This window comes from Lycorma delicatula, chromosome 5 (assembly GCF_047948215.1).
Source record: "Lycorma delicatula isolate Av1 chromosome 5, ASM4794821v1, whole genome shotgun sequence".
NCBI lineage: Eukaryota > Metazoa > Arthropoda > Insecta > Hemiptera > Fulgoridae > Lycorma > Lycorma delicatula.
In genome coordinates this window covers 169,518,446-169,544,702 of record NC_134459.1, presented here as the reverse complement: position 1 = coordinate 169,544,702, position 26,257 = coordinate 169,518,446, and the positions used below count along the sequence as shown (strand labels likewise).

Below are 26,257 nucleotides of genomic sequence, written 5' to 3'. Positions count from 1 at the left end.
TGTTGTCTTAAGTCACACAATTGATGATACAACATTTTATTTTAATATATATATATATATATATCAAATCAGATTTCTGTTAATCTTAATCACACAACTGAATTTGAGAGTTTAACAAAAACAATAGTGTAGTTACCACTAATTAAATGGAAGCTAAAATATATATTTTACATTCAATCAGTTTGTAAAATAAAATTGATTAAAATGGTGGCAGCCAACACATTCACATCATAAAAATACCCAAATAAGCTAGAAAGAATGTTGTGGTTTGATGTAGATAAAATCTCCAGTTCAATTCCAGTCTACACACAGCTGGAAAATGCCACTATAATGAAATACTAATAATTTTTAAACACACCTCGTATATATAAATATATTTATATCTGTTATGTACTACATCAAAAAAATTAATTACTTTAAAAATGAAAAGAGCACAATTTTAAAAATTGTACATATGGAAAAAGGGCAACAATGAAGAATTTCAACAATCATTTTTTTTTTAATATAATAACAACAAGTGCATGCTCGAAATGTGATCATCAAAAGTTTTTTACCATAGATTTGATTTTTTGTGTTTTTTTAAATTTTATTTATTATTATTATTATATATATTTTTTTGTAAATGAGGAAGAGCACAAAAAACAGTGAATGAACAACAATAGCAAACAACAGATACAACAATCAATGAAAAATTATGGAAATATGGATTTAATAATTTTTTGGAGGGGGTATAAGCTTTTGTATTTTTAAATTAAGACATTACGTCATAATTGACATTTTCACCATAATCACTCGGTTATAATAACAGCTTAAATATTTTTTCTTGCTATTAAAGAAATGATTTTAATTTTAAATTAAATAATAGACTAACAAAATTAAATATAATAAAAGCTAATATCATTGATATCATATTTATTTTCAAATAATGTCTTATAATATTAATAGAACATAATTACAAAAATCAAATCACGCACTTTTCATACATGGCTTTACCTCCACCTATCACTTAGGTGTATTATTTGTGACAATAGGTAGCATTTAAGTCTCTGTAGGAAGACAACAAAAATAAATCCCAAACAGAGCACTACACGCTAATCGTGCTATGTATTTAAGAAATGACGAACAAAAAGAAAAAATCCAAGAGGGAAATGTTTCTTTACTGAAAAATCCATCATTATTATTCATTTTCTTATTTTATTTCATCAATACATCATTTATTTATTAGTGTATCTTTAAATTAGTAAATTTTATTGTGCCTGGGGATCGCATTGCAAAAGTCTTACAATTGAAGGATCGCTTTTTGCACCTTCAATAAATTCTTCCGATGATAACTTTCCATCTTGATTTTTATCCATTTGTCGGAATATTTTATCAGTTCGTTTCTCTGGAGTGGATTCATCTTCAGGCATTTTCATTACTGATCCAACCGTTTTGTAAATTGCCTACAAAAACAAAAAATATGCTTATTAATAAAAAAACAACTTTATCCTACAACTACCCGCAAATCGATTTTCTTTTTATTCATATTAAGATATCTTGAATAGTAGCATATAAAAAAAATAAATATATAAATTTGACATATATAATGGGTGATCAAAGTCAAGCGACCCAAATGATATCGAATGCATGCATCAACAAGTTTTCTTGTATTGCACATGATGTTTTTCAGTATAGCAGCAGTGATATTTGATATACATTCCTCAATATTTTGTTTAAGTTCATCAAGTATATGCAGGTTGTTTGAGTACACATTATCTTTAAAAAAAACCCGCATATAAAAATCAGGAGGACTCAGGTCTGATGAATGAGGAGGCCATAGACCACAATAAATTATCCAGTTATTGAAGAAATCATGAAGAACTTGCATAATTTGCTGTGTGTAAAGTTGCTCTGTCTTGTTGTAGCCAGCAATCACATTCATAAGCATGTAGTAAGGCTATAAACTACATGATTATTTCTTAATACCGTTCAGCGTTGCCTCTGAAAAAAAGATAGGCTCGACAATTCTCCAGCGACATACACCACATCCCAATTTTTTACGAATGCAATGACTGTTCATTGAGTATATGTGGGTTCTCTGAAGACCACATTCTGTAATTTTGGCTGTTAACATATCCGCTAAGATGAAACCGTGCTTCATCACTGAAAAAAGCCTTTGTCTAGAACAGATGTGTCATTTCAAATGAAACTTCTAAACCGCTGACAATACTGCATTTGTTTCTCCTTATCTGGTTCTTGGAGCTGATGACTTATGTTAATCTGATATGTAATTATAGAAATTTAGTAGCCTAATGAACACTTCTGTAAGATAGCTCAATTTGGTAAGAAAGATTTCTAAGAGAATATTTTGGAGAACAAAGAAGTGTTTCATTTATCGTATGCAGACTTTCATCAGTTAAAACACTTGGGTGGCCGATATACTTATGATCATGCACACTACCTGTATCTTGAAAATGATTAAATAAACAACATATAGTGAATCTGTTTGGCATATTGGCATCTGGAAAAGCATTTAAAAATCTTCTTTTCTTGACACTTCGTGTATGATTTCAATTCACAGTAACTCCACTAAACAAACTGCTTGGTGCAATGCCCACTGTTGCCTGGAAGTGTGATCTAGCAGAGCTAACATACACTATTCTGTCACACAAAAAATTACCCTAATTAAAACATCTTTTACAAATTTAACTATAATTCCTACAAAACGGAAAAATTTGGGTTGCATGACTTTACGATCACTCTGTATTTATTTATACATTGTTTTACAATGTTATAAACTATAATAAATATTACAATTTCTTTAATCGGGAAAATCTATACTGTAAATGCTCTTCCAACATTTTTTTTCCCAAAAACATTTATTTGATATTTAAATCTTGAAATTCACTTCATATTATTTAAATTATGAGTTCATGATTTTTCAGTTCTGCGTACATACAAATCTTCATTTTTCTTAGAAAAAAAGCTTTGTAAAACAGCTTCTCCTATTGAAATTTTAGAAAACGTATATAATTTGATGTATATTCTTTTTTAGTCATAAATTGTAAAACAAAAAATTACCAGTTTTTGGTTGGAGAAGATATGTTGCTTAACAAAGTTTTTTTGAAGATTGTAATATGATATTTATTAAGTAGATTGATAAATATACTTGAAAAAATAATTTTCTTTTCTAACATGTACGTTGCAATCTGTTCAACTAGTGAACAATAAGCAACCCCTCCATGGCTCAATGTGATGAGGATGATTTGTATGTGTAAATGAGGTGGAGTCTTGTACAGACTCAGACCAACTATTCTTGAGAAATATGGTAAATTGAATCCCAACCACCAAACTACACTGATATCCACTATCTAGTATTCAAATCTGTAAAAAAGCAATTACCTTTTACTAGGATTTGAACCTCAGAATCTTTGACTTTGAAAATCAGCTATTAAACAGGTGTTTTTCTGATGATTTTACCACCAGCCCAGTGGGCAAAATATATAAAGTATTTTGCTCCAACAAACATCTTTATTTTAAGATTTTTGAAAGGTGTTTTACAGCTGGTTAGCAGTATTTCAGCTGCTGGTTCTGGAGTTAACCTTTTAGCTGTTTGACAAGTATGCCTTTTGTAGGATTTTTGGGAACCAAGCATTAAAAAATAACTTTTTGATAAATTCGTAACAGATGTGAAGAATAAAAAAAACAAATTTCATACATTATTTTTTTAGTTATCATAGCATAGATGGTCAAATCTCTCTTTTTGGAAATTTAGAAATCTCTTCAATGCCAGGATTCTTAAACAGGAAATTTTATTATTTCAGTCAACGGATCTGCCACAATTTCTGTACAGGTTTGGCTGTATTTTTAACACTGTCAGCCAGTTTTATTAATGTTTACTTTTAGCTTGTAATAGAAACTTTCTATTCAAGATTTTATGACTTGCATATAGATACGATTTTATGAATCACTGATGATACTTATTTTTCTCTTATACGAGGAGTGTTCAAAAAGTAACGAGAATTTTTGTTTTTTGGAAAGAATTTTATTTATTCATCTACATTAATGTTATCCGCATCAAAATAGTCCCCATTAGATATTATACACTTATGTCAGCGCTATTTCCAATCCCCGAAACTCGATCTTTGGAATAGCGTTTAGATCTTTCAGCTATTCACTTTTAATCTCATCTATGCTTGTAAAACGACGACCCTTTAAGATTCTCTTTATTTTTGAGAGTAGAGAAAAGTCACACGGAGCCAGGTCTGGCAAATATGGCGGCTGGGGTATCATTACATTGTTGTTGTTTTTGGCTAAAGATTGACGAACAAACAATGAAGTGTAAGCAGGCGCATTATCATGGTGCAAAAGCACCATGATAATTGTTTCACCACAAATCCAGGCATTTTTTTGGATTGCTTCACGCAAACGATGTTAAACTGGTAGGTAATATTCCTTATTGATTGTTTGACCTTGTGGCAAGAACTCATGATGCACTATGCCGTTAAAATTGAAGAACAAGATGAGTATAACCACATACGACCGTACTTGTCGACCTTTTTTTTTGGTCTTGGTGATCCAGAATGCTTCCACTGGTACGATTGAGCCTTAATTTCAACATCATATCTGTAAATCCATGTTTCATCACCTGTTATAACGTTTCAGTAGTTCTGCATCATTGTTGACTTCATTTAGTAACTCCTGAGCAACATCCATTCGCCACTGTTTTTGTTCGCAATTCAAAAATTTTGGAACTAATTTTGCTGTCACACGTTTCATACCCAAAACATCTGAAAAAATTTTATGGCACTAGCCAATTGATATCCCAACATCATCAGCAACTTCTCTGATTGTGATTTGGTGATCATTCATCATGATTTTTTTTTACATTTTCCACGTTTTCATCGGTTGTTGAAGTGCTAGGGTGTACAGGGTGCTCTTCAAGGTCTTCACAACCTTCTTGTTAACACTTATACCACTCATAAACCCTTGCTTTACTCATAGCAGACTCACCAAAAGCAATATTTAACATTTTTAAAACATTGCTACACGTAATTCCATTCTTATAGCAAAATTTAAAACAAATTCTCTTATCCATTATTTATACAAATAAAAAATCGCTGATTGTATCAAAACATGTGTTATCCTTTTGACAGCTGACAACAAAATAAACATCAAATATGTCTAAAAATGTACAGATACTTTTCAGACAGGTTTACCAATACAACAACGAAAATCCCAAGAATCAGACTAATACAACCCGCTAAATTTCAAAATTCTCGTTACTTTTTGAACACACCTCGTATCACCTAAACCTAGTCTTTTTAAAGACACATTATTCTTTATTAAGGATATTTAAAACTTTCTATTTCTAAAAAAAGAGAAATATTAACATGATAACTGCTTTTGTTATTTACATACAAAGTACAGTAATTATTTTTGCATGCAATTTATGTACAACATTAGGGGGAAAAAAAAAAAAATTTAGCTTACAGTAAGGTATAGAAAAGTTAAATCAGTAATGTTTACAGTAATGGAATAGACCATACATGATCATAAAGTAAACAATTCAACACATATCATAAAAAGATAAACTGTTATGATACCACCATACAGCTTACAGTCTGACTTTGATTTTTAACATTATAGAACCATATAAATAATCCATCAATCAACTTCTTTGAAAAGTGATAATTTTTATAATTACAGTTAAGAAATGGCACAAACAAACTTACAGTAACAATTTCAAGCATTTCTTGTCGTGAAATGAACCCGTTACCATCAAGATCATACATACTAAATGCCCACTTCAGTTTCTGTTCGAGTTTTCCACGCGATGTTACCGAAAGGGCGCATAAAAATTACCGGAAGTCAATTGTTCCATCTCCATTAGCATCAAACGTACGAAACACATGTTCAGCAAACTGAAATAACACAAAAAAACAAAAATTGTGACATATGTAAATCAACATGTCAATAAAAGAAAAACTACGAGAATCAGTAATGAACAAAATAAAATGTATAATTTTTACCGATTTCAATAACAGTTGATTTTCAGTCAACAGCAAAAACAGATAAATCTATAACTTGTTATATTAATTCTAAAAATTTTAGTATACTGCATGCTCAGTTTAGGGGTATGACATTGTCTTGTACCCAAATTACTGGGCTAGCGAATTTAAAGGACGGCATGAAAATGTAGCAAATAAGGGTTGGAATAGATGTTCAAGGACAAGTGTGATGGATTACAACATTCAATCGATTCATGACCTCAATGAAGATGACCGGGACCTTAAGGTTGATGAAATTGCTTTGGAAGTGGGTGTCAATGTTTGACTTAAAATCAAAAACAGGACTGATAGGGAATTTTCCAAAGGCTCCTGAATTGATTTCATCAAGGGAAAATAATTGTTTTGCATTAAATAGTCACATATGATAAGACACAGGACTATGATTACACTTCTGAATTGAAACCTGTGGGTATGGAATGGAGAACTTTCTCCTGTAAAGGTAAAAACACATCCATCACCTGGAAAGGCCTTTGCAACCTTTTGAAACTGGGAGAGCTGACTGCTTGTCAGATTTCTCCATCAATTTCACAGTGAGAGTTCTGCATAGTACAGCTCTTTGATAGAGTGAAAGATGCCTATAGTAACAAAAGGTGCAGTCAGTCAATTATAGATGTGATTATTCTTTATGACCAGAACTGTATCAATGATTTTGGCACCCTTGGCAAATATAAATATGGTGCCCTTTATGACTATTTTTTTTTAAATAGCTAAATGGCAAAAACATAATTAAAGAAATAATGTTATAATGAAATTTTTTATTACAATAAAATTAAATTGTACAAAATTAAGCTTGTTTTAAAACAATAAAAATGTGAAACACAGATTTACAATAAAACATACATTTATTTGTGGTACTAATTTGACTAACCATGCTTAAAATTTAAATAAAAATATTTATCAATAGTTTTATTTTTCTCACTTTTGAATTAGTGAAATCATTAATGATATCATCCAATTTCAAATCATTAATTAATTTACATTCTACTGATAAAAGCTTAAATCTGAAGTATGATCCTGATTACTTGAAGCTCTCAAATAATTTTTATTTCTGTCTTAACTATTTTTGTCTATTTCTGGGTATACAGCTGACAACAGATTTCCTTTTTCTTCTAATTCTTCTATTGATGATGAAATTAAGCCTTTCCTGGTTAAAAGAAAAAGACAACTCTTCCACAATCTGTTTAATGTAGTGAAAGCGTTCTTCCAATTGTATTATTACTTCACCTTATAATGCTCTAACACTACATTTTAATGTAATCTAAACTCAGTGATTCATTATCGACAAGTTCATCTGTCATTTTCTTTTATCTGATTTGGTATTAATGTTTAATTTATCACAAAGATGAACAACCTTAATGAAAATTCTGATCTCTTTTCTTAAGTAATATATGAGTATTGACATTATTTAATGTATTTAGTACCAGATTCCAGAGCTTCAAAATATAAGAAATTTATAACTTTAAATTTGCTTGTACAGTGATTTGGCAAGCGAATGCAAGTCAGTAAAAGAATTGCCATCTTTCATATTTCTCAAGACTGAAACAATATCCTCAAATCAATCAAAAACTGCCTTGACTGCATTTCCTTGGTTAAAAAAAATGACCTGCATGAATAGAGACCCATTATGGCCCTTTTAAGTCTAAGCTTTGAACAAAACTTTTAATAAATGTACTGTTTACTGTTTATATTGTATTTTTCGTTGTAAAAAAGGTTTGTTTCATGTTCTGAGCGCCCTTGGTAAATGTTCCGTTGACAATGCCTTGGTATGGTCCTGTTTATGACTAACACATAGCCTCACACAGCTATTAGCATTTGATATAAACTGAACAAAATTTACTGGGAAATCTCAGAACATACTCCATATAGTCCAGATGTATCCCTTTGCAATTTCTTTTTATTTGGACCATTAAAGAAAGCACTGGAAGGATATCAATTTACAACAAATTGCGCAATTGGCTCATGACATGTCCTTAAACTTTTTATGAAGAAAGAATCCACAATCTCAAAATGTGTAAAACTTTAGAAAGAGTACATAGAAAAGAATAAATCATAAATATGTTTTATATTTATATTTTACATTAGTATGTTAAAAACAAATCTCCGGTTTATATTTGATTGATCTAGCAATTGCATAGAAGCATGTATTGTGTGTAGTTATGTGTGTGTATAATTTATTTTAATGTATTTTTTCTTTTCCTTTCTTTTATTTTTGTTTAACTTTAAATTGAAATAAGAAAAAAATAACTGGTTTAATATTAGCTTAAAGTAAAAAGAAAAAATGAAAAAAAATGAGAAAAAAAGAATAATTTACTTGAATAAGCAAAGAAAACAAAATTCATTAAGGGAATCAATTAGTAAAAATAATGTAGAATATACTTTATATATTCTTACATTTTTAAAACATAATTAAAGTTAGAATAGAAATTATATTTTTTAAATAAAAGTTAATTGTAACTTTAAGTAAATTAACTATTATTGTATGAAACAGATTACTTACGTGCAATAAGTTGTGAGAAAATCCAATACTTTAAAAATAGTTATTCCTATAACTAAGTTTGGATCTATAAGTAAGAAAAATATTGAGCATATAGCATATTGAGTATTGAGCATATAATAACTCAATGATATACCTGCTATATCAACATAAATCTCTTTGATCAACACATTATAAATTCATGTAACTGAAATATATATTTATTTTCATAATGTGAAAGAAGTCTTGTAACAGCTAACAGAAACTGTATTTTCTAAATATCTATTGTATTTCATAAAATATAATATTTTAATAAATATCACTGCTTTATTAATTTATTTATAATTTAATAATAGTAAATAATGAATCTTTTGCACAAATAAATTGTTTCAAAAATTTAATGGTTTAAAAAAGCTGCATCGTCTTGATGAAGTTAAACCGGTGATAGAATATATTAATTTATTAAACTACATTTAAACATTTTCCTAATTATTGCTTTTCAAGTATGTATCTCTAATGAGTACAAAACAGAGATCTGTACTTCTTCAGAACAGATTTTCTTTTGTAAGCATAATAAATTAATTAAAAACATCAGTCTCAAAAATTTTAATTAAAAAATTATTAATAAATTTTATACATTAATAAATAAATATATATTTATATTTTAATAAAAAATATTTTAAATTGATTAAATTAGGATTATTCGGAAAGTTCTTGGCCTGACACAGAGATGGGACATCTCTGGAAACATGACTAGGTAAATATGTATTCTTAAACAACATGCTCCAAATTTCAGACATGTTGTTTAGTTGCTTGTGGAGATTGGTAAAGGAAACAGATTTTGACATTTTCTGAGAAATGTTGAAATAACTTCAATAAAATTGAAGTATGAGCGATTATAAAGTATTGTCTTGAAAGGTTTAATCCTGACGGTCAAACAAAATGAGTTACATAACACTTTAAAGAATTCTTCCTCTTTAATATCTGACGATAGAAAAATGGACTGCTGGATTTAGACATAGTCTACATTCAATCAAGATGATAAATGCTCAGAATGCACAAAAACTGCTTTGACTGATGAAATCATCACAAAAATCTACAATCTGTATTAGATGATCGGCAACTGAAGGTACCTGGGCTTACTAACATTACAAACATCTCAATAGATTATGCCCACTATATTTTACATGATGTTTTGGGTATAAAAAAGCTTTCCACTCAATGGGTGCTATATTTCTTAACAGCTGACAAAAATGCATTAGACTGAACTGATTTAAATGTGGTTTCACGGAGTTTTTTTAACATTTTATATCAGTAGATGAAACACAGATTCACTATTATATGCAGAGATCAAACAGTGGATGAGAGCAGGTTAAAATAAACCAAAAAAAGCAATAACAGTTTCATCAGCAGGAAAAGTCATGGCTACAGTTTTTTGGAATTCTTGAGGTGTGTTGACTACCTGGAAAAAGGTGTGTTGACTACCAGATTACCTGGAAAAAGAGAGCACCATTACAGGAGTATTACGGTTCACTACTGGACTTATTGAAGGGTGTTGTTTAAGCTAAACATCTACATCTGGCTGAAAAGAAAAAGCTCTTTCATCATGATAATGCACCTGCACACAAGTCTTGAGTTACTGCTACATAATTCCATGACCTATGCTTCATAGTCCTTTCGCAAGTGCCAAATTCACTAGATTTGGCTCCCACTGATTACTTCCTCTTTCCAAACCTGAAGAAATGGTTTGCAGGACAAAGATTTACTTCAAATGATGAGTTCAAAGCTGAAACAGCCACTTATACTTGTAGCTGTACAAATCACATTATACTTGGGTAATAAAAAGTTAAAAAGTCATTGGTCTAAATGCATTGAATTGAAAACTCTTGTGCTTTCTTTGTAAAGCCAAGAGTTTTCCAAATGGCCCACATAAATAAAAAAAAATGATTTAATGCATTTTAATAAAAAAGTTAAACACTAAATAAAAATAAGAGAAAAAAGGTATTAATGTACGGAGTCTATCTACCTCTGTAGTTAGTTACTTAGTTCTTAGATGGTGCCACCTCAAATGCCATTCTCAAAATCAAAACAAAAATACAAAGAAGAGTCTATAATTCCAGAAAAGCAGAAGAAGGGTACACACTAAAAATCAAATAATAACATTTATAAAACCCAAGATTTGAAAAATGCAATTACAAGTCATATTCATAAAGTAATGGCCATCAGCTTATATTTAAATATTAGCGGGTCTGAACACACTTACAAGTATGCAGGGCCATCTATCGGCTATTTACAAAGCCACTGTAGTTGTTATTTTGATTCAGTAATCATTTGCCTGCCGGTGAATGCAGATCGCAATGTTCGCGACAATTGTTTCTCCCGCCAGTTGTGAAGTGAGTGCTGCGATTCAATTTTTGTATACAAAGAGATCTTCAGCTGCGAAAATTCATTGGGAGTTGTGCCTAGTGTAAGGATCTACATTAATGAGTGAAGAATAGGTTAAACAATAGTGTTGAGACTTTAAAAATGGCTGCACAAATGTGCATGATGAAGAGCGGAGTGGCAGGCCCATTATTCAGATCGATGAAATCATTGAACAAGTGAATTAAAAACTGCAATGTGATCGGCGACTGATGAATCTCGGCATGTTGGACACATCTCTATCTACACAACAGTCACAGAAAAGCTCAGATATCACAAATTGTGTGGCAGATAGGAACTGAAAATGCTCACTGACCAACACAAGAGCAAAGAATGTGCAGTGGACGAGTGTTTTTGGACCGCTATAGAAAAGATGGCGATAATTCATTTTCCCACACTGTTACAGGCAACCAGACATGGATATCCTATACCAACACAGAATCGAAACAACAGTCAATGTAATGGCGCCATTCAAGTTCCCCAAAACCAAAAAAGTTGGTGTCAAAAAATGTTGTTACTGTTTTCTGGGACGAAAAGGGCATCATTTTTGACACCCTGGATTCTGAATGTGTGCTGCAAAACACTCATCAAACTGAGATGTACGACCCAAAATCAACGACGCAGAAACTATCATCCAGCGTAATCCTCCTTCACGACAACACGCATCCTCATACCACTGCCTTAACCAAGAAGATTTGAGATTTTCATTGGGAACTTTCTGACCATCCTGCATATAGTTCCAACCTTGCACCTAGCAACTACTACTTCTTCTTCTTGCATTTGAAAAAGTGGCTTGGTGACCAACAGTTTGAAAACGACAAGGAACTCAAGACTTCCGTTGTCAATTTGTTCAATTTCCAGGTGGCAAACTTCTATGCAGAGGGGTTAAAGAAACTGGTGCAGCGTTATGAAAAATGCTTAGAACTGAATGGTGATTATGTGGAAAAGTGAAGTAGATGTGTAGTAAACTAAAACTGTAAGTAAAAACGTTTTCTAACGAGTAAATTTTTTTAATGACCAAACACTTCTTACTTTATGAATATGCCTTGTATAATTCGTCAGACAAATGAATCCAAAAAGACTAAATAAAAACATTTTGAAAAATTTTTGAAAATAAGATGCTAAGTAGGATACATAAAGCAGAAAAGCAGATGAAAGAAAAGATTAAAAGAGAGAGGGCTACTTGAATTTTAAAAAATTAACATACAATACAGCGGTTCTTGTTTGAAGTAAAAGCACCACAGAAAATGGACAAAGAAGAGAATGGGTGCTTCGAAGAAAATGCAAGAATATGGAAAAGAAAAAATTATACTGGCATGGTCCCCAGTAGGCCACTTCAAAATAAAAAAATATCCAAAAATTTTACTTTGCTGCTACTTTTATCATAAGTATGATTAACAATGGTAAAACTACCTCAGAAACACAATCTATAAATTATTCTAGATTTGTTTGACAACAGATGTTAAAGGAGTTTTAAAATAGTATTTAATTGGACTCTTAACACCACAATTCGCCATTATTTTTTTTTTCAATATAAATAAATAAAAAGTGTAGGGAATTGTAACGAAAATGGCTTCTACAGTTCCGGGTCTCATTGTCTGGTTTGTAACAGTTCTAATTTACATTCAATAACAGTAGGTTTTTGACGCTCGCACTACTCAAATTCCTAATTTCTTCTGACTACTTGTTGCTTATTTTAGCTTCGCTTCTATGACTTATCTGATTTGTCCTTGGCCAAATTTTAAATATACATATAATTAATTAAGTTGATTATAATTAACATAAACACATATAAAAAAAATTGTATTTACACATTATTTGTTAATTATACAAGTGAGCAAATATCTAACATAAAAACTACAAAACAAAATAGCTATTCTAGTACCTATTTTCGGTCAATATAAAAGGCAGCTTCTTATAACAATACCAGTGCCACTTGTAAACATAGAAGGACTATATCACAATACTCAAAGAGATAGCCCCCAAATTTATGTTAGCGAATGTTAATTCCCACCTACAAGAAGAGATAAGGATGAAGAAATTGAAATATTCACTTCAATTGCTGAACAGTGTTTTAGTAATTCTAGAGTTTAATGAAGTTCTAAAAATTATTGCTAAAAAATAAGTAAATGCAGGAAGTAAACATTAAAAGAAAACCAAAAACTCAGCTTTAATCAAGAGGTCTCTTAAATTTCAGGACACAAAATTTCACATGACAATACGCCTGTGGACATAACAATTTTCATGGGAGTAAATCTACAGTGATTTATTAAGTTTAAACTGATATAAAAACTGCAACTATAATAAAAAAAATTTGCTAGTCAAATGTACAGAGCATCTTGGCAATAGGTACTTGGTTTTTTTTGTGGTATTCACAATGAGACTTCATCTAAAAGAAAACCCTGATAAGTGCATATAATTTCAGTGTATGTAGTTTAATTCCATAATTACTTGCACATAAATGATAACCCTCATGTAACTTGACTTCAGATTTTAAAAAATCTGATGTGGATATCACATGACTTACTTGTACGCCAAAAAATAAAACAGTACATAAAATTTTATTTCACTAACAGCTTCTGATATTTTTTCATATTTTTTTTTTATTGTTATTATTGAATTATTATTTATTGTAATTTTTTTGTGCAATCAGAGGTTAATAATTATTAATAAATCAATATATTTAAATTAAAAAAAAGGAGATGAAGTCTGATTCGAACTGATGTGCCTTCTCCATATAAGATTCAAATATTTCATTAGGCTAGAGCTCTCGAACCAATGAAAATAAGTACCACTTATGATACATCGTTGAAAAGCTCTCAATGAGGTTACTACTGCAGTTAAGTAAAAGTAAAAAAAAACAAAATGTTTTTGGATTTTGGGCTTTTTGGACCAGTATTACAATGAAGAGGGGAGCACCTCCCCTCTTCATTGCAATACTGGGCACTCTACAATGAATTTAAAATCAATTTAAGGAAGGGTGTCTTTCATGGTCATAAGAAACTTCTCCAAGTCATTCATAGAGAAAAGGAGAGAATTAAAATAGATCTGTACATTCATAGTTCCAGACCTCAAACAATGGAGTCGAACAAAATAAATCGTTTGAAAAAACTAGACAGAAATAAGGAAGACTTAGTAGGTTTAACTATTAAAAAATTTGAAGGAAATAACTTTCCAGATATAACCAATAACAGAGTTAGATTATATTTTGAAAGTGAATAATAATATATATCTATAAAGCAAAAAATAAAAGAAGCAAAAAAGAATTACTAGTCCCAATTTACCAAGAGTATTAATTATGAGCACCAGAGTTAATATATCCAAAACTGTAGAATTTGTACCTGAAATGACTAAAAGAAAAGGCTAATTCCTACACAGATGACACAAAACTATGTTTGTTTTGATATCATTTTTTAAAAAAATTAAATTTTAGACAGCAGTAAAAAGCAATTAGATATAAGTTGGACTTAAATGTAATTTCTTAATTTTTTATTCATGAATAATATGCTGACAGATTACAAAAACTATAAAAAATGAAAAACTATTATTTGAATTCAAGTCATTGTTATGTAGGTCCAAAATTAATGGAGGAATTAACATATGAAATTAATACCACCAGTAACATAATTTAAAAAAAAAATAGTTTTTAATTGAAAAATATTTTTATTACTAAAAGAATTTGTTTCCCTTCTCAATACTCAATAGGTTTAACCCTACAAGATTCTGCTGTATTCAGATATAGTATCACAAGGAGATATATAAAATTACAATCCACTGAGATTATAATGCCTGACCAAGATGTTAAACTTCAGCACTGGAATTTGTCTGCTATTGGGCCACACAGTTCTGAGTTAATCCTACAGAAAATGAACTCTTGGTGATTTACAGCTATTCTCTATCTATTGTAAATACATTAACCACAAACATACATCCAATTGTAAACGTACAGATGAATTTTTCTTAGAATGGATACAGAGTAGGTAGACAGCGAAAGTAAATAAATAGATTAATAAATGTATTAGAGGTAAATACGAGGGTTATTTTTTTTCAAGGTCCGATCGGTCACGAAATTAAATCCACAGTGAAAATAAAAATTTTTTTATTTGTAACAAGCACTTTGATAGTTACGCTATTTCTCTACATAGTCGCCACTCCGATTTAGAAATTTGTCGTAGCGTGGTACCAACTTTCCAATATCCTCGTTATAGAACGAAGCCGCCTGTGTTTTCAGCCATTTTTCTACGCTGGTCTGCAGCTCGATGTCTGTGCCAAAAATGTTGTCTTCCTAGCCAGCATTTTACGTGAGCAAAGAGGTGGAAATCAGATGGAGCCAAGTCTGAGCTGTATGGTGGGTGAACAAACACTTCCCAATGAAAATGCTGCAGGAGCTTCTTTGTTACAGCTGCAGTGTGCGGCCGAGCATTGTCATGGAGAAAGACAATGCATGATGACAACATTCCTCTCCACTTATTCTGAATTGCCCTTCGTAGACGTTGAAGAGTCACGCAGTATGAGGGTGCTGTGATGGTCGTGCCACATTCCATGAATTCCACCAAGAGAACTCCATTCCGGTCCCAGAACACAGTAGCCACACACTTTCTACTGGAGAAGACTTCTTTGGTTTACTGGAAGAATGAGAATGCATCCACTGTTTACATTGTTCTTTTGTTTCTTCATTTTTAAATGGACCCATGTCTCGTCCCCTGTGGCAATTTTGTTCAGAAAATCTTCTCCTTCATTGTGGTAGCGCTGGAGAAACGTTCGGGAGGTGTCCCTTCTCATTGTTTTGTGATGGTTGGACAGCATCTTGGCAACCCATCTCGCATACAGTTTGCAGTACTGAAGTCTCTCACTTAGTGATCAGGATATGGAAAATGAAAATGTTAAAAAGTGCTTGGAATGAGCCGACACCTTCAACAATTAAACAGGTTAAAAGAATCAGTATTTTATTTAAAAGTAAAAACAAGAAAATAACTCAAGCTTCAGTTTCATAATAATAAAATAATTCTACAAAATACTATTGACTGTACCCATTAAGTTTGACATATCTAGAGACTGATATATTCCTAAAGTTTTAAATAAATAAATCCAAAATAGGATAATAATGATGAACAACAAATTGCAATATCAGCGTAAATTTGAAGGAAATTCATATTATTTACTTTTGTTACGTAGCAACTTACATAGAATTGGTATAGAGTTAAAAGGAGGAAAATCAAAAATGTTTATTAATTTTTAATAATCAGAATATTACAGTGTTAATCTTCGAAATAACCATGTTCAAATCTTACGCACAATTTAAAAAATTGTTAGCTATTAAAAAGTAACAAAAATTATACTGTGTTGATTACTGAATCCATATTTGTATGGTACAGATGATTACTCAGGAAAAACTAAGTTACAATTAATAATAAATATTGTTTTATACAATCTAAGGTTTTTGTACGTTAGGTGAGATGAGATAAAGTTAATCTCATAAATGAGATAGCTATTATCAAAAATAACAAGATTACAAAGTAATATGAGGAACAAAGTGGTTTCTGTTCCGACTGGCTTCTTTACTGAGTCTCACACACTACTTCAAATCAATAGGTCAAACCCGCAAAATGCAGATTACCTTTAACCCTAAAAGTCAAATCTACTCTCTGTTCAATTTTATTCTCATAGAGAAAGGAACTCTTATAGAGATTAGTACCTCTTATAATATATATGTTTCACTATGTCAGTCAAAAAAAAGATGAACTGTGATATATTGTTTAAAGCAGCAACAAATGTACCTGTTTCTGTAGTAAAAATGTATTTTTTGTATTTACTAGTAATAATAAACCAGTATTAGTTAATTGGACATTAGTGCATTCTAAGAAAAATACATCTGCAAATATGTATGTTATGATGTGTGCAATACAAAAAGTGGAACGAAAATTAAAAATAAAAACTCCCAAATCTAATATTGTAAAGAAAAAGTGGTAATTAATATAAATACTTAACAAGAAAATATGAATACATGTATAAACATTTTCTTTTTTTAAATTAAAACTTTATTTACACATCATTTTATTTAATTTAATAAAAATTTAATAATTTAAAAAAAATATAAATTATACTAAATCAAAATTATGGTAACATTAGTTCAATTTTTTTTTTCAAGTATCAAACATCCACACACCAATAAAATTTATCATTAATTTTATATATATATATATATATATATATAATGAAAATCCTGTTAAGTTTTTTTTATGACAAAAGTATTATTGAATAAAAACTGTGTTTACATGTGACTTTGTTTATCATTAAATTATTTAAACACTAAATTTAACTACAATTACTTTAAACATCATTAACCAAATAATTAAATGTTGATTTATTTCCAAAAATAATCTGAGTGTAAAAAAAAATTATAATAAAGAATATTTATCATAATTACTTTTTATAAAGATATAATTCACAGTAATATCTGCCCTTAACAGAAACTTTTGCAAGAATACAAAATTTACATTAAACAGAATTTGTTACTTTGTAAGAAACATTCTTTTAGAATGTACTTCTGTATCAGGCACTGTTACTTCTCTACTGTACTAAGTTTATGACATAAAGTATCAAAAAGTTGTATCTGATTTGTTAATTTTGTCCATTATATAATATTTTGAAGTTTATAACATATAGCATAGAAAAGAAATTTAATACATAAATTTCAAAACTTACTTATCGATTGCATTTTACAAAGTTTTCCAAACATCCCATAAAACTAGTAACATCAAAACAAATATCATTTGGAAATATTTAATGGCTGATAAAGATTGGAATATAGTTCTAAAAAGAACTTCCCACTGGCAAACATTACTCTGAAAGTCAATCATAATAAATCTATTCAATTAAAAATTTAATAATATGACTTTTAATGATGAGTAAGACAAAACAAAGAATTATCATGTGTAGCACATACGTTACATCACACTGAAAATATGGAGATTTATGCTGTGCACCACATGTAGTCAATACTTCTTTTACCTGACAATTAGATCCATATTCTTAAATAACTATTAATTAGAATGTGTTATCAGTGAACAAAAAGAAATTAATATTATTATTTACATAACAATTTATGAAAAATAATGATCAAACATTGAAACAAGTAGATTTTTTAATCTAACATAATAGTAAATAATTTATTAAGACTAAAACAGAAATGGTGTCTGCAAATAGTAACTGTTTACATATTCATTGAACTCAAACAATACTAACTACATTAAAAAACAGTTTTCTAAAATTACACTTATTACTTATAAACCCCCTCATGTCAAATATGAGATCTAGTGCAGAAAAATAAATTCTGTTAAGGACAGCTTTTACAACTATTACTGTAATTGTTTTAGTAAATATGATTTATTTTATTTTTTAAGATAAGTTTTTATTACATTTTATTAGGCCATTATTTATTATTTTAATTTCATTTTAAATGGAATAATTTAAAGAGATGAATGGACACTGTAGTAAAAGAATCAGAAGAACTGAATTGAATTTTAAACATTGAAATCTTATTTTACATTTGAAATATATGATACATATTGATTTTTATTACTTGTTTACAATTAATAAAAATAATAAATAAATAAAAATATATTACAAAAAATTACTTAAAAATATAACATCCAACACAAATAGTAATAATTAAATTTGTTATAATAAAGATGACAACAACAATAATAATAAAATAATACATTTCATTTTAAAGAGAAGTAAATTACAACAATTAATTAAAATGATCAATTTTATTATTACTGTACAATATGTATGTATTATAATATATATTTTTTCAGGAAAGTATAAAAATACAAAAAGTATCAGTAATGAGTGCTGCAGAATTCATAAATACTTCTATAATAATAGTAGTAATAATAATAATAATAATAATAATAATAATAATCCACAAAACTCTCAGTGCAGTTTTAAATATTAAACAATAAAAATTAATAAATTAAAATAAACAATCATAATACTAAATTTCAGTTAAAAGTACTTTTAATACAATATAATAAATTCAGAACTTGACCACAGAAATCGCTAATTATTTTTATAATGGTATAACTGCTATACGCAGCTGATTAAGGGTTATACCATTAATGTCAATATGGTCTAATATTCATCAAGTGAATAGATTTAGCAATATAAACTGGAACAGTTTTAACTTTATAATAAAATTCACAGCTTATTTCTTACCAAGCTATGTTTTATCCTTAGTTTAATTAGTCAACAACAATTAATATGTATACTGTTTAAAATATTTTATTTTTCCAATCATTATGTTATATATGAAAACTCATCATTATTCCAAAAATACTTCTTGTAGATGCTCTGGAACTATTTATAAAACAAGAATAGTTTGTATAGAATGTTTTGCTCATAGTTAAATGGATATCTCTAGATTAAGTTTATCACAATCTAACAGATTGTATGTCTATTGAATTTTTTTTTAAGATTAGCAGAATTATAACAGAACTGAAACATTTTAAACGTTTGTAGTCTGTGGATCAATTTTTAACTCAAAACTCGAAAAAAACATTACTATAAAGAAATCTTTTCCGCAATATTTTGGATATCACAATGATAGTTTCCTAAAAAATAAAAGAGAATTTGTGAAGAAGGTTTAAAATGCAAAAAGCAAATTGGTTCTTATAGATTACTTAATACATGTGATCTCGCTTATGTTAAATAATACCACATATGCAATCATACTTTGATAGATGGCTGCATGCCATACTTGTTACTGACCAATAATCACAGTGATCAGAGCTATATAATTCTTTAGTGAATTTACAACTTTGCACTGTGCATCTTTCCTTTTATCGAACAACTATAATGAAAAAACATAATTAAACTAGATATTATCTATGTTTTGTCTACTCCAGATAAAAAAGTTTATCAAGCCATCATATTATACATAGGTGGACTAATTTTTGTTAAAAAAAAAAAACAAAAATAGAGGTTACCAAATTCTCTCTAGAAATGTGAAATTCTCTACGATATTTTGGAACAAGAATATTGGTAACACAATCCAAAATTATTTAAGCTCATATGATTAGTTTACATGAGGAATTAATCAAAATTTTATCTAATTATAGAAATTAATCAGATAGTAGGGTATGAGTAGGAAGGGAGATGACTCATAATCCAATCTTAGTGCAAGAGGAACTGATGTTAGAATCAGATCAATCGCATTTTAGTTCATCATCAATGAAGTTATGTATGTATTAATTACATCTTGATATGTTTAGAATATTAACATTTTCAAAAAAATGATCCTAACTGATAAGGACTCGGTTCAAGACTGCAACATTGCATTAAAATAGTTATGTTTTTAGCTATACTAAGGTATCGAAGTCAATCTCAGAAAATGAAATAAATGACATATTTTACTTAAAATAATTTGTCTCATAATGTTCCTATGATATTACCAAAATCTGCAAACATAACATGTTACCATGTTAACTGGTAATACAACTGATTACGGGTTAAAATCTACAAATGTGCATTTAATAATAATAAAAATTAAAAAAAATATTAAAATGTATGTGGCAACATAATCAACTATATTAATTAATAAATTATTATATTAACAAATAATAAGATTTAATTTATGAACATGATGATATTGATAATAATAACAATGATGATGACAACTTTATTAGCTTTATAGTAGGTTATATTATAAGTATATGGATTTTAATTTTATTTATTTATTATAATTTATTTTGTACAAAATAAAACAATTGACTGTACTAAGGCGACATGGATAAATATACTATGCATCCCCTTAGAATCTGCTGATTTGACATCTGGAAAATATCCCAGGAGGTGTACCATCCTGGAAATTAAAAGCTTTGAACTAAGGTTAACATAACAATGGCAAAAGACAAATAAAGTTTACTTCATGCTGTTGTTATTTTTTATTAGCGGCTAATAATCATAACAGAAAAAAATTCTTAATAAAAATAATAATGCAGGAACAATTTCCATGACATAAAATAAATTATGTAATAATAATAATTATTATTTACTGAAAATATATTTATAATTTCAAGTTATTTTTCTTACAAAAAACTGCCGGCAAAAGTTTAAAACCTTAATTTAAAACATCTGATGAATTAAAAAATATAAAATTACAAACAAAGGAATGACTAAAATCTCTGCAGCAGCTATTCAGAATATTTACTTAAATAATAAATCATGATTTCTGGTTAAAATACTTATATTTAACTATTTAAATATTTTTATTTCCAGTATGTGGGTACATGCAATTAGCCCAACGGGAGGTTTAACCTATTTAGTGCTACTATAAGCTGCTAACAAGCCTAAGCGAACTAGAAAGGTGTCCTTGGTCAGGATTAATAGGATGTGGCCAGTTTTTTCTCCCTCAGAAGCATAATATACTAACTAATAGTCCATATGTTCACCATGCTCTGAATAACAAGCACAGGTTAATAATCAGAGGGTATTTTCATAGCAAAAATTAAATACTCTGTTAGCAATTATATAAAAATCTATTAAAATGAAATAAGCAAAAGCTCTGAAAAAGATTATATATAAAAAGTAATTTCTGACTTATACTCATAATTATAAGAGCAAGTACATAACAGTTATAACAAATTAGAATGTAAAATACAAGATGTCAATAAAAATTAAAATCCTTAATTTGTCAGGGAACTCTCATTAAAAAGCTACAAAACTAATCTCCTGGTATCTGTGATAAACTCTTAAGAAAAAAATAAATTCCTATACATAAGTAATGCATCAAAATACACTTTCTAGTGGAAACCCAATAGAGAATTTATTTAGAAACAAATAGTGAATATTTGTATTGCCTGAAAATTCATCTTATAATAATTATAATAACAATTCTGGAAGAAGAAAATTACCCACTTAAGTAAATACACAATCAAATTTTTGACAGTATTTAATCATTTTCCTGGAAAGAATGAAAATCAGTTAATAATTTCTCTGATAAAGTATTCATCATACAATAGGCATTAAGTTTTTTTAATAAAAAATTGATAAACCTCTGCTAAGTAGATGCAAGTGAAACAATGAATTTCAGATCTTGCGTGGATAAAAATTATATAAGAACTGAAATAAAACAAAATACTGAAATTTGTAACTAAAATTACAAAAGAGAAAGTTAGGAAGCTGTTTTGAAAACTGTATAAACTCTAAATAAAGTTAACAAGCCTTCTCTGAAATATTGCAATTTTACAATGATGCTAATATCCTGTTTTTGTTTTAATTCTGTTAACACTTTTACAATGTTTTATAAATACTACTGAAACCATACAAAAATAAACATAGCTGACACTTTAGCATGCTAAGGTGTTATGTTTTTTTTAAAAATTAATGTGTTCATAATTGAAAATAACTGAATTAATTACATATTTACAACAGTGTTAAAAAAATTTCTTTAGTAAAAATTCAATTGTGCTTTAAAAATATGAGTACAAATGTATTAAACAATAATACTGTAATGCAAAAATATTAAGTACACACAACTTTTAGAAGTTCTAATAACATGTAAAAAAAAAACACACACAATTACTTCTGAATAAAATAAAAATTTGCATACTTACATTTAACTATACATTTAATTTACAAAATCTTACTGATAAATTGTTATAAATATATTAAAACTTGTGCAAAACAGAATAGAGGAGAACAATGCAAAAGTCCTCAATTTAATAACAGTAATTTTCTATACAGCCTTACTTTGATGAAGTAAATCCTATCCTTAAATCCATGAAGTAACAGATACATGCTGAAACTGGTAATTACATTTTCTATGTATTTTAAATATGAATTACGTTTAAAAAATAATTATCAAATTAAGATATAAAGATTAAAAAACATACACATGAAATCAGAATACATAACCTAAAAATACCTCAAGTTTAGAATATTAATAACTCCAGTATTTGGCATTAAGTTTTATTTCTCTAATTATAATTAAAAACTTTTTACGTTAATATTATTAAATTATAAGCATAATAATTACGCAAACACATAAGATGATAATACATAAATAACTGGTTTGTAATTCAGTAAACGATTTTTTGCAAGTGTGTCCCAATGTGGAAAAAATTGTATTTTTGTTTTATATGAAAACCATATGAAATAATGATTATGTACCAAACTTTCCAAGGTTTGTAATTTGCATAAAAAACTTTTGTTAACGGTAATCCCTAGTTTTGCACAAAAAAGATCCTCTGATCAGAAATTCTATAATGGACAAGTTTCAAAAATTTTATATTAAAGAATTAATTTAAAATTAAGTAATAAAAAAAAATTGAACTTCACTAAATTATATAAATTTGTGCTTTAAAAAATATAACATCATTGTTTTTGGTAAGATTATTATTTTTATGATTTAAAAACTACAAAACCTAGTATGCTTATTTTCTAAGTACTGGATATAGATTACACATATAATAATTTAAATATAGATTCAAAATTCTGCATTACAGTACAGAGATTCCTCACTTATGGTAAATAATCAGTTTCTAAAAATTCAAGTGTTAAATGTGTCTACTAAACGAAACACTATAGATATATGCAAATTAAAAATAAAAAAAATATACTTTTTGAGGAGAAAAGATACATACAGAAATACATTACATTTACTTCTTTGCAAATTTAGTTATAATTGATAAAATTACTAACTGAAATTAAAAAAAGAGAATATTGTATTGTATATTAATCTATACTACTGTGAGAATTATACATTACTTAATATCCTACGTAATGTAATTTACAAATTTAATGTATAATAACATTGATTCAATCAGTATTTAAGTAAGTATAGTGTTATAAATTTAAGTTTGTATCTGTGTATGTAGTTATTTCTAAAATAATTTATATGTTACACCATAACAAAAAAATACAAAATAATATCATCTGTGGTTTACCATGGTCTAATAATATTTAACAAAAAAGATTCTACAAGGTAAGCTATTTATTAGTTTCAATGGTCGGTTAAATCCTGATTATTTACAAACAATAATTTTTATTTATGATAAAAGAAATGATCAGTATGTTGTGTAGATAGTATCACAATAGAACTAGGTAATTAAGATCATATATTAAATTCACTCCCGTATCCCAAATTCCATAAATCATGTTCCAAGTCTTTGGATAGCTTTTTATTTATTTAAATGTGATTCCGCTGAGTTTTTTCAAAATTTTTAACGTGTATGAAACATACGAGTAAGTTCAAGTTATATGCCAAAAACCAAACAGTGGGTAGGAACAGGTGAAAGTATACCAAACAGCGAAAACAGTATCACAGCAGGAAAAAATCATGGGTATGTTTTTATGGAATTCTTATAGTACAGTGCTCGCTCGTACACTATCTGGAAAAAGGTAGAACCATCATCGCTTCACTACTGAATTGACTGAAGAGTGCTATTCAGACTCAAGACTCAACATCCAGATCTGGGCAAAAATAAAATTCTCTTTCACCGTGATAATGCATTTGCACACATGTTGTTTCTGCAAAACTCTATGACCTACATTTTGAAGTGCTTGCATATGTAATGCATTCCTTTGACTTGACTCCCAACGATTACTGCCTTTTCCAAAACCTGAAAAAATAGCTCCCAGGACGAATACTCATTTCAAATGAGTTTAAAGCTAATTTTGCAGAGCTGGACAAATTGCATTAAACAGAAGATATTACAAAGTTGGAAAATCACTGAGATTCAATATATCAAAAATTACTATATTAAAAAAAATACTTGTTTCCTTAGTCAAGCCAAGGTAATCATTGGGAATGTAGGGAATAATCATTCAGAAATTCCTGAATGTAGGAAAGAATAAATTACATCAACAATACTTCATTTTTGTTGCAGAAAAAAAACGATCACCACTAATAGCACAAATTGAAAAATGTGACAACTAATTTTCAGTATCTTGGGCAAACGCTTATTTATCTTCATTAAGATTATGTGAAATATTATTGCCAAGCTTAATTCTTTCTTAAATCTTAAAAAGAATGAATTTTTTTACGCACAACTTGTTTTTCAGAAACAGATATATTTAAATCAGAAACATAAATTATATTTTACTTAGATGTAATTGTACTAATTTTTGAATTTTGATATTTATATCAGTTGTGCATAATATATATGTATGAATAAAAAATATTTAAGATTACCTATACTCCAAATTATATAAATTGAATGAAAATGTACAGAATTTATTTTCATTTGTAACAACAAAATAAAAAGCATAAATTACATAAAATATGATTTGGCCATGATAATTGTTTCTAATCGTCATAAAAAGAAACATATAGACATTAACTAATGTCAATTCACACATTCTTTCCTAGCATATCACTGAAGTTAGACAACTACCCCTCTCGGACATACAACTCTTTCAGATAGTGCAATTCTGATTCGTCCAGTAAAATGAGATTATACGGTTCTCAAAAAGTCAAAATACCACATCTTCACACCAGTTACTATTATGAATATATTTGACCAATTGTAAAATAGCATGTTTACACCAGTCAACAGCAAGAAAAAATTTTTGGTACGTACGTATTAACGCCACCACAGCTACAGCTTTATTTAAAAACAAAGTAGTCAATCGGATTTCGGTGGATTAACATTAAACACCGATTTCGGTGCTATAACGTTAAGGTTATACTATTAATAAGTTGTATATATTATGCATATTTAATGTTAATTATAAGAGGTTAGCGAGCGTAGGTTATATTTATTTGGGTTATACGTTATTTGGGTTATTTGATATACGTACGATTTGTCAGTACACGAAGTCAACATAACCTAAACAGCAGCTGTAGCTGTGGTGGCGTTAATACCTAAGTACCAAATTTTTTTACCTATTTTGGTTGACGAACATTAAAAAGTGTTTGGATAAGTTCTCACAGGAGCTAGATTCTCACAGGATTCACTTTACCATAGAGTAACTATAATCAGCAACATGATTTGTATGTAAAATTGAAATGCTGATGCAATAATTGCTGTGTATTCACAACCAAATAACTATTTTTAAATATGTCTCCACTATTAATCATTAATGTACAATGTACAACACTTTACTACTACATTGTAACTGAAATGGCATTTGCAATGTAAGGTCATAGTCATTTTGACTCCTGTCAACACATCAGGGTTGCCAACTTATTTTGGTTTAAAAATTGTCAGATTCTTGTGACTCATCCTAGAGTGCCTCTCAGCTACAAATCTGGTGGATTTTAATTTATAAAAAATTATGGTATGGTGATCCAAAAATGAAAAAAGCT

The 26,257-nt window shown here is 28.7% G+C and overlaps 1 protein-coding gene across 3 annotated transcripts; it reads right to left on the bottom strand.

The window, feature by feature from the left end:
- Window positions 1–560: 560 nt before the first annotated feature.
- LOC142325574 (neurocalcin homolog) lies at window positions 561–26,031 on the bottom strand. Of its 3 annotated transcripts, none has more exons than XM_075367484.1 (3): window positions 25,835–26,031; window positions 5,715–5,903; window positions 561–1,442 (listed from the first exon to the last, which is right to left on the bottom strand). In XM_075367484.1, exons 2-3 carry the CDS (start codon window positions 5,772–5,774, stop codon window positions 1,248–1,250), a joined length of 255 nt encoding a protein of 84 aa, XP_075223599.1. In that variant the 5' UTR covers window positions 5,775–5,903; window positions 25,835–26,031; the 3' UTR covers window positions 561–1,247. The 3 variants fall into 3 exon arrangements, with proteins under 3 accessions (XP_075223599.1, XP_075223598.1, XP_075223600.1); XM_075367483.1 differs by lacking the exon at window positions 25,835–26,031 and adding an exon at window positions 10,142–10,268; XM_075367485.1 differs by lacking the exon at window positions 25,835–26,031 and adding an exon at window positions 10,017–10,093.
- Window positions 26,032–26,257: the final 226 nt, after the last annotated feature.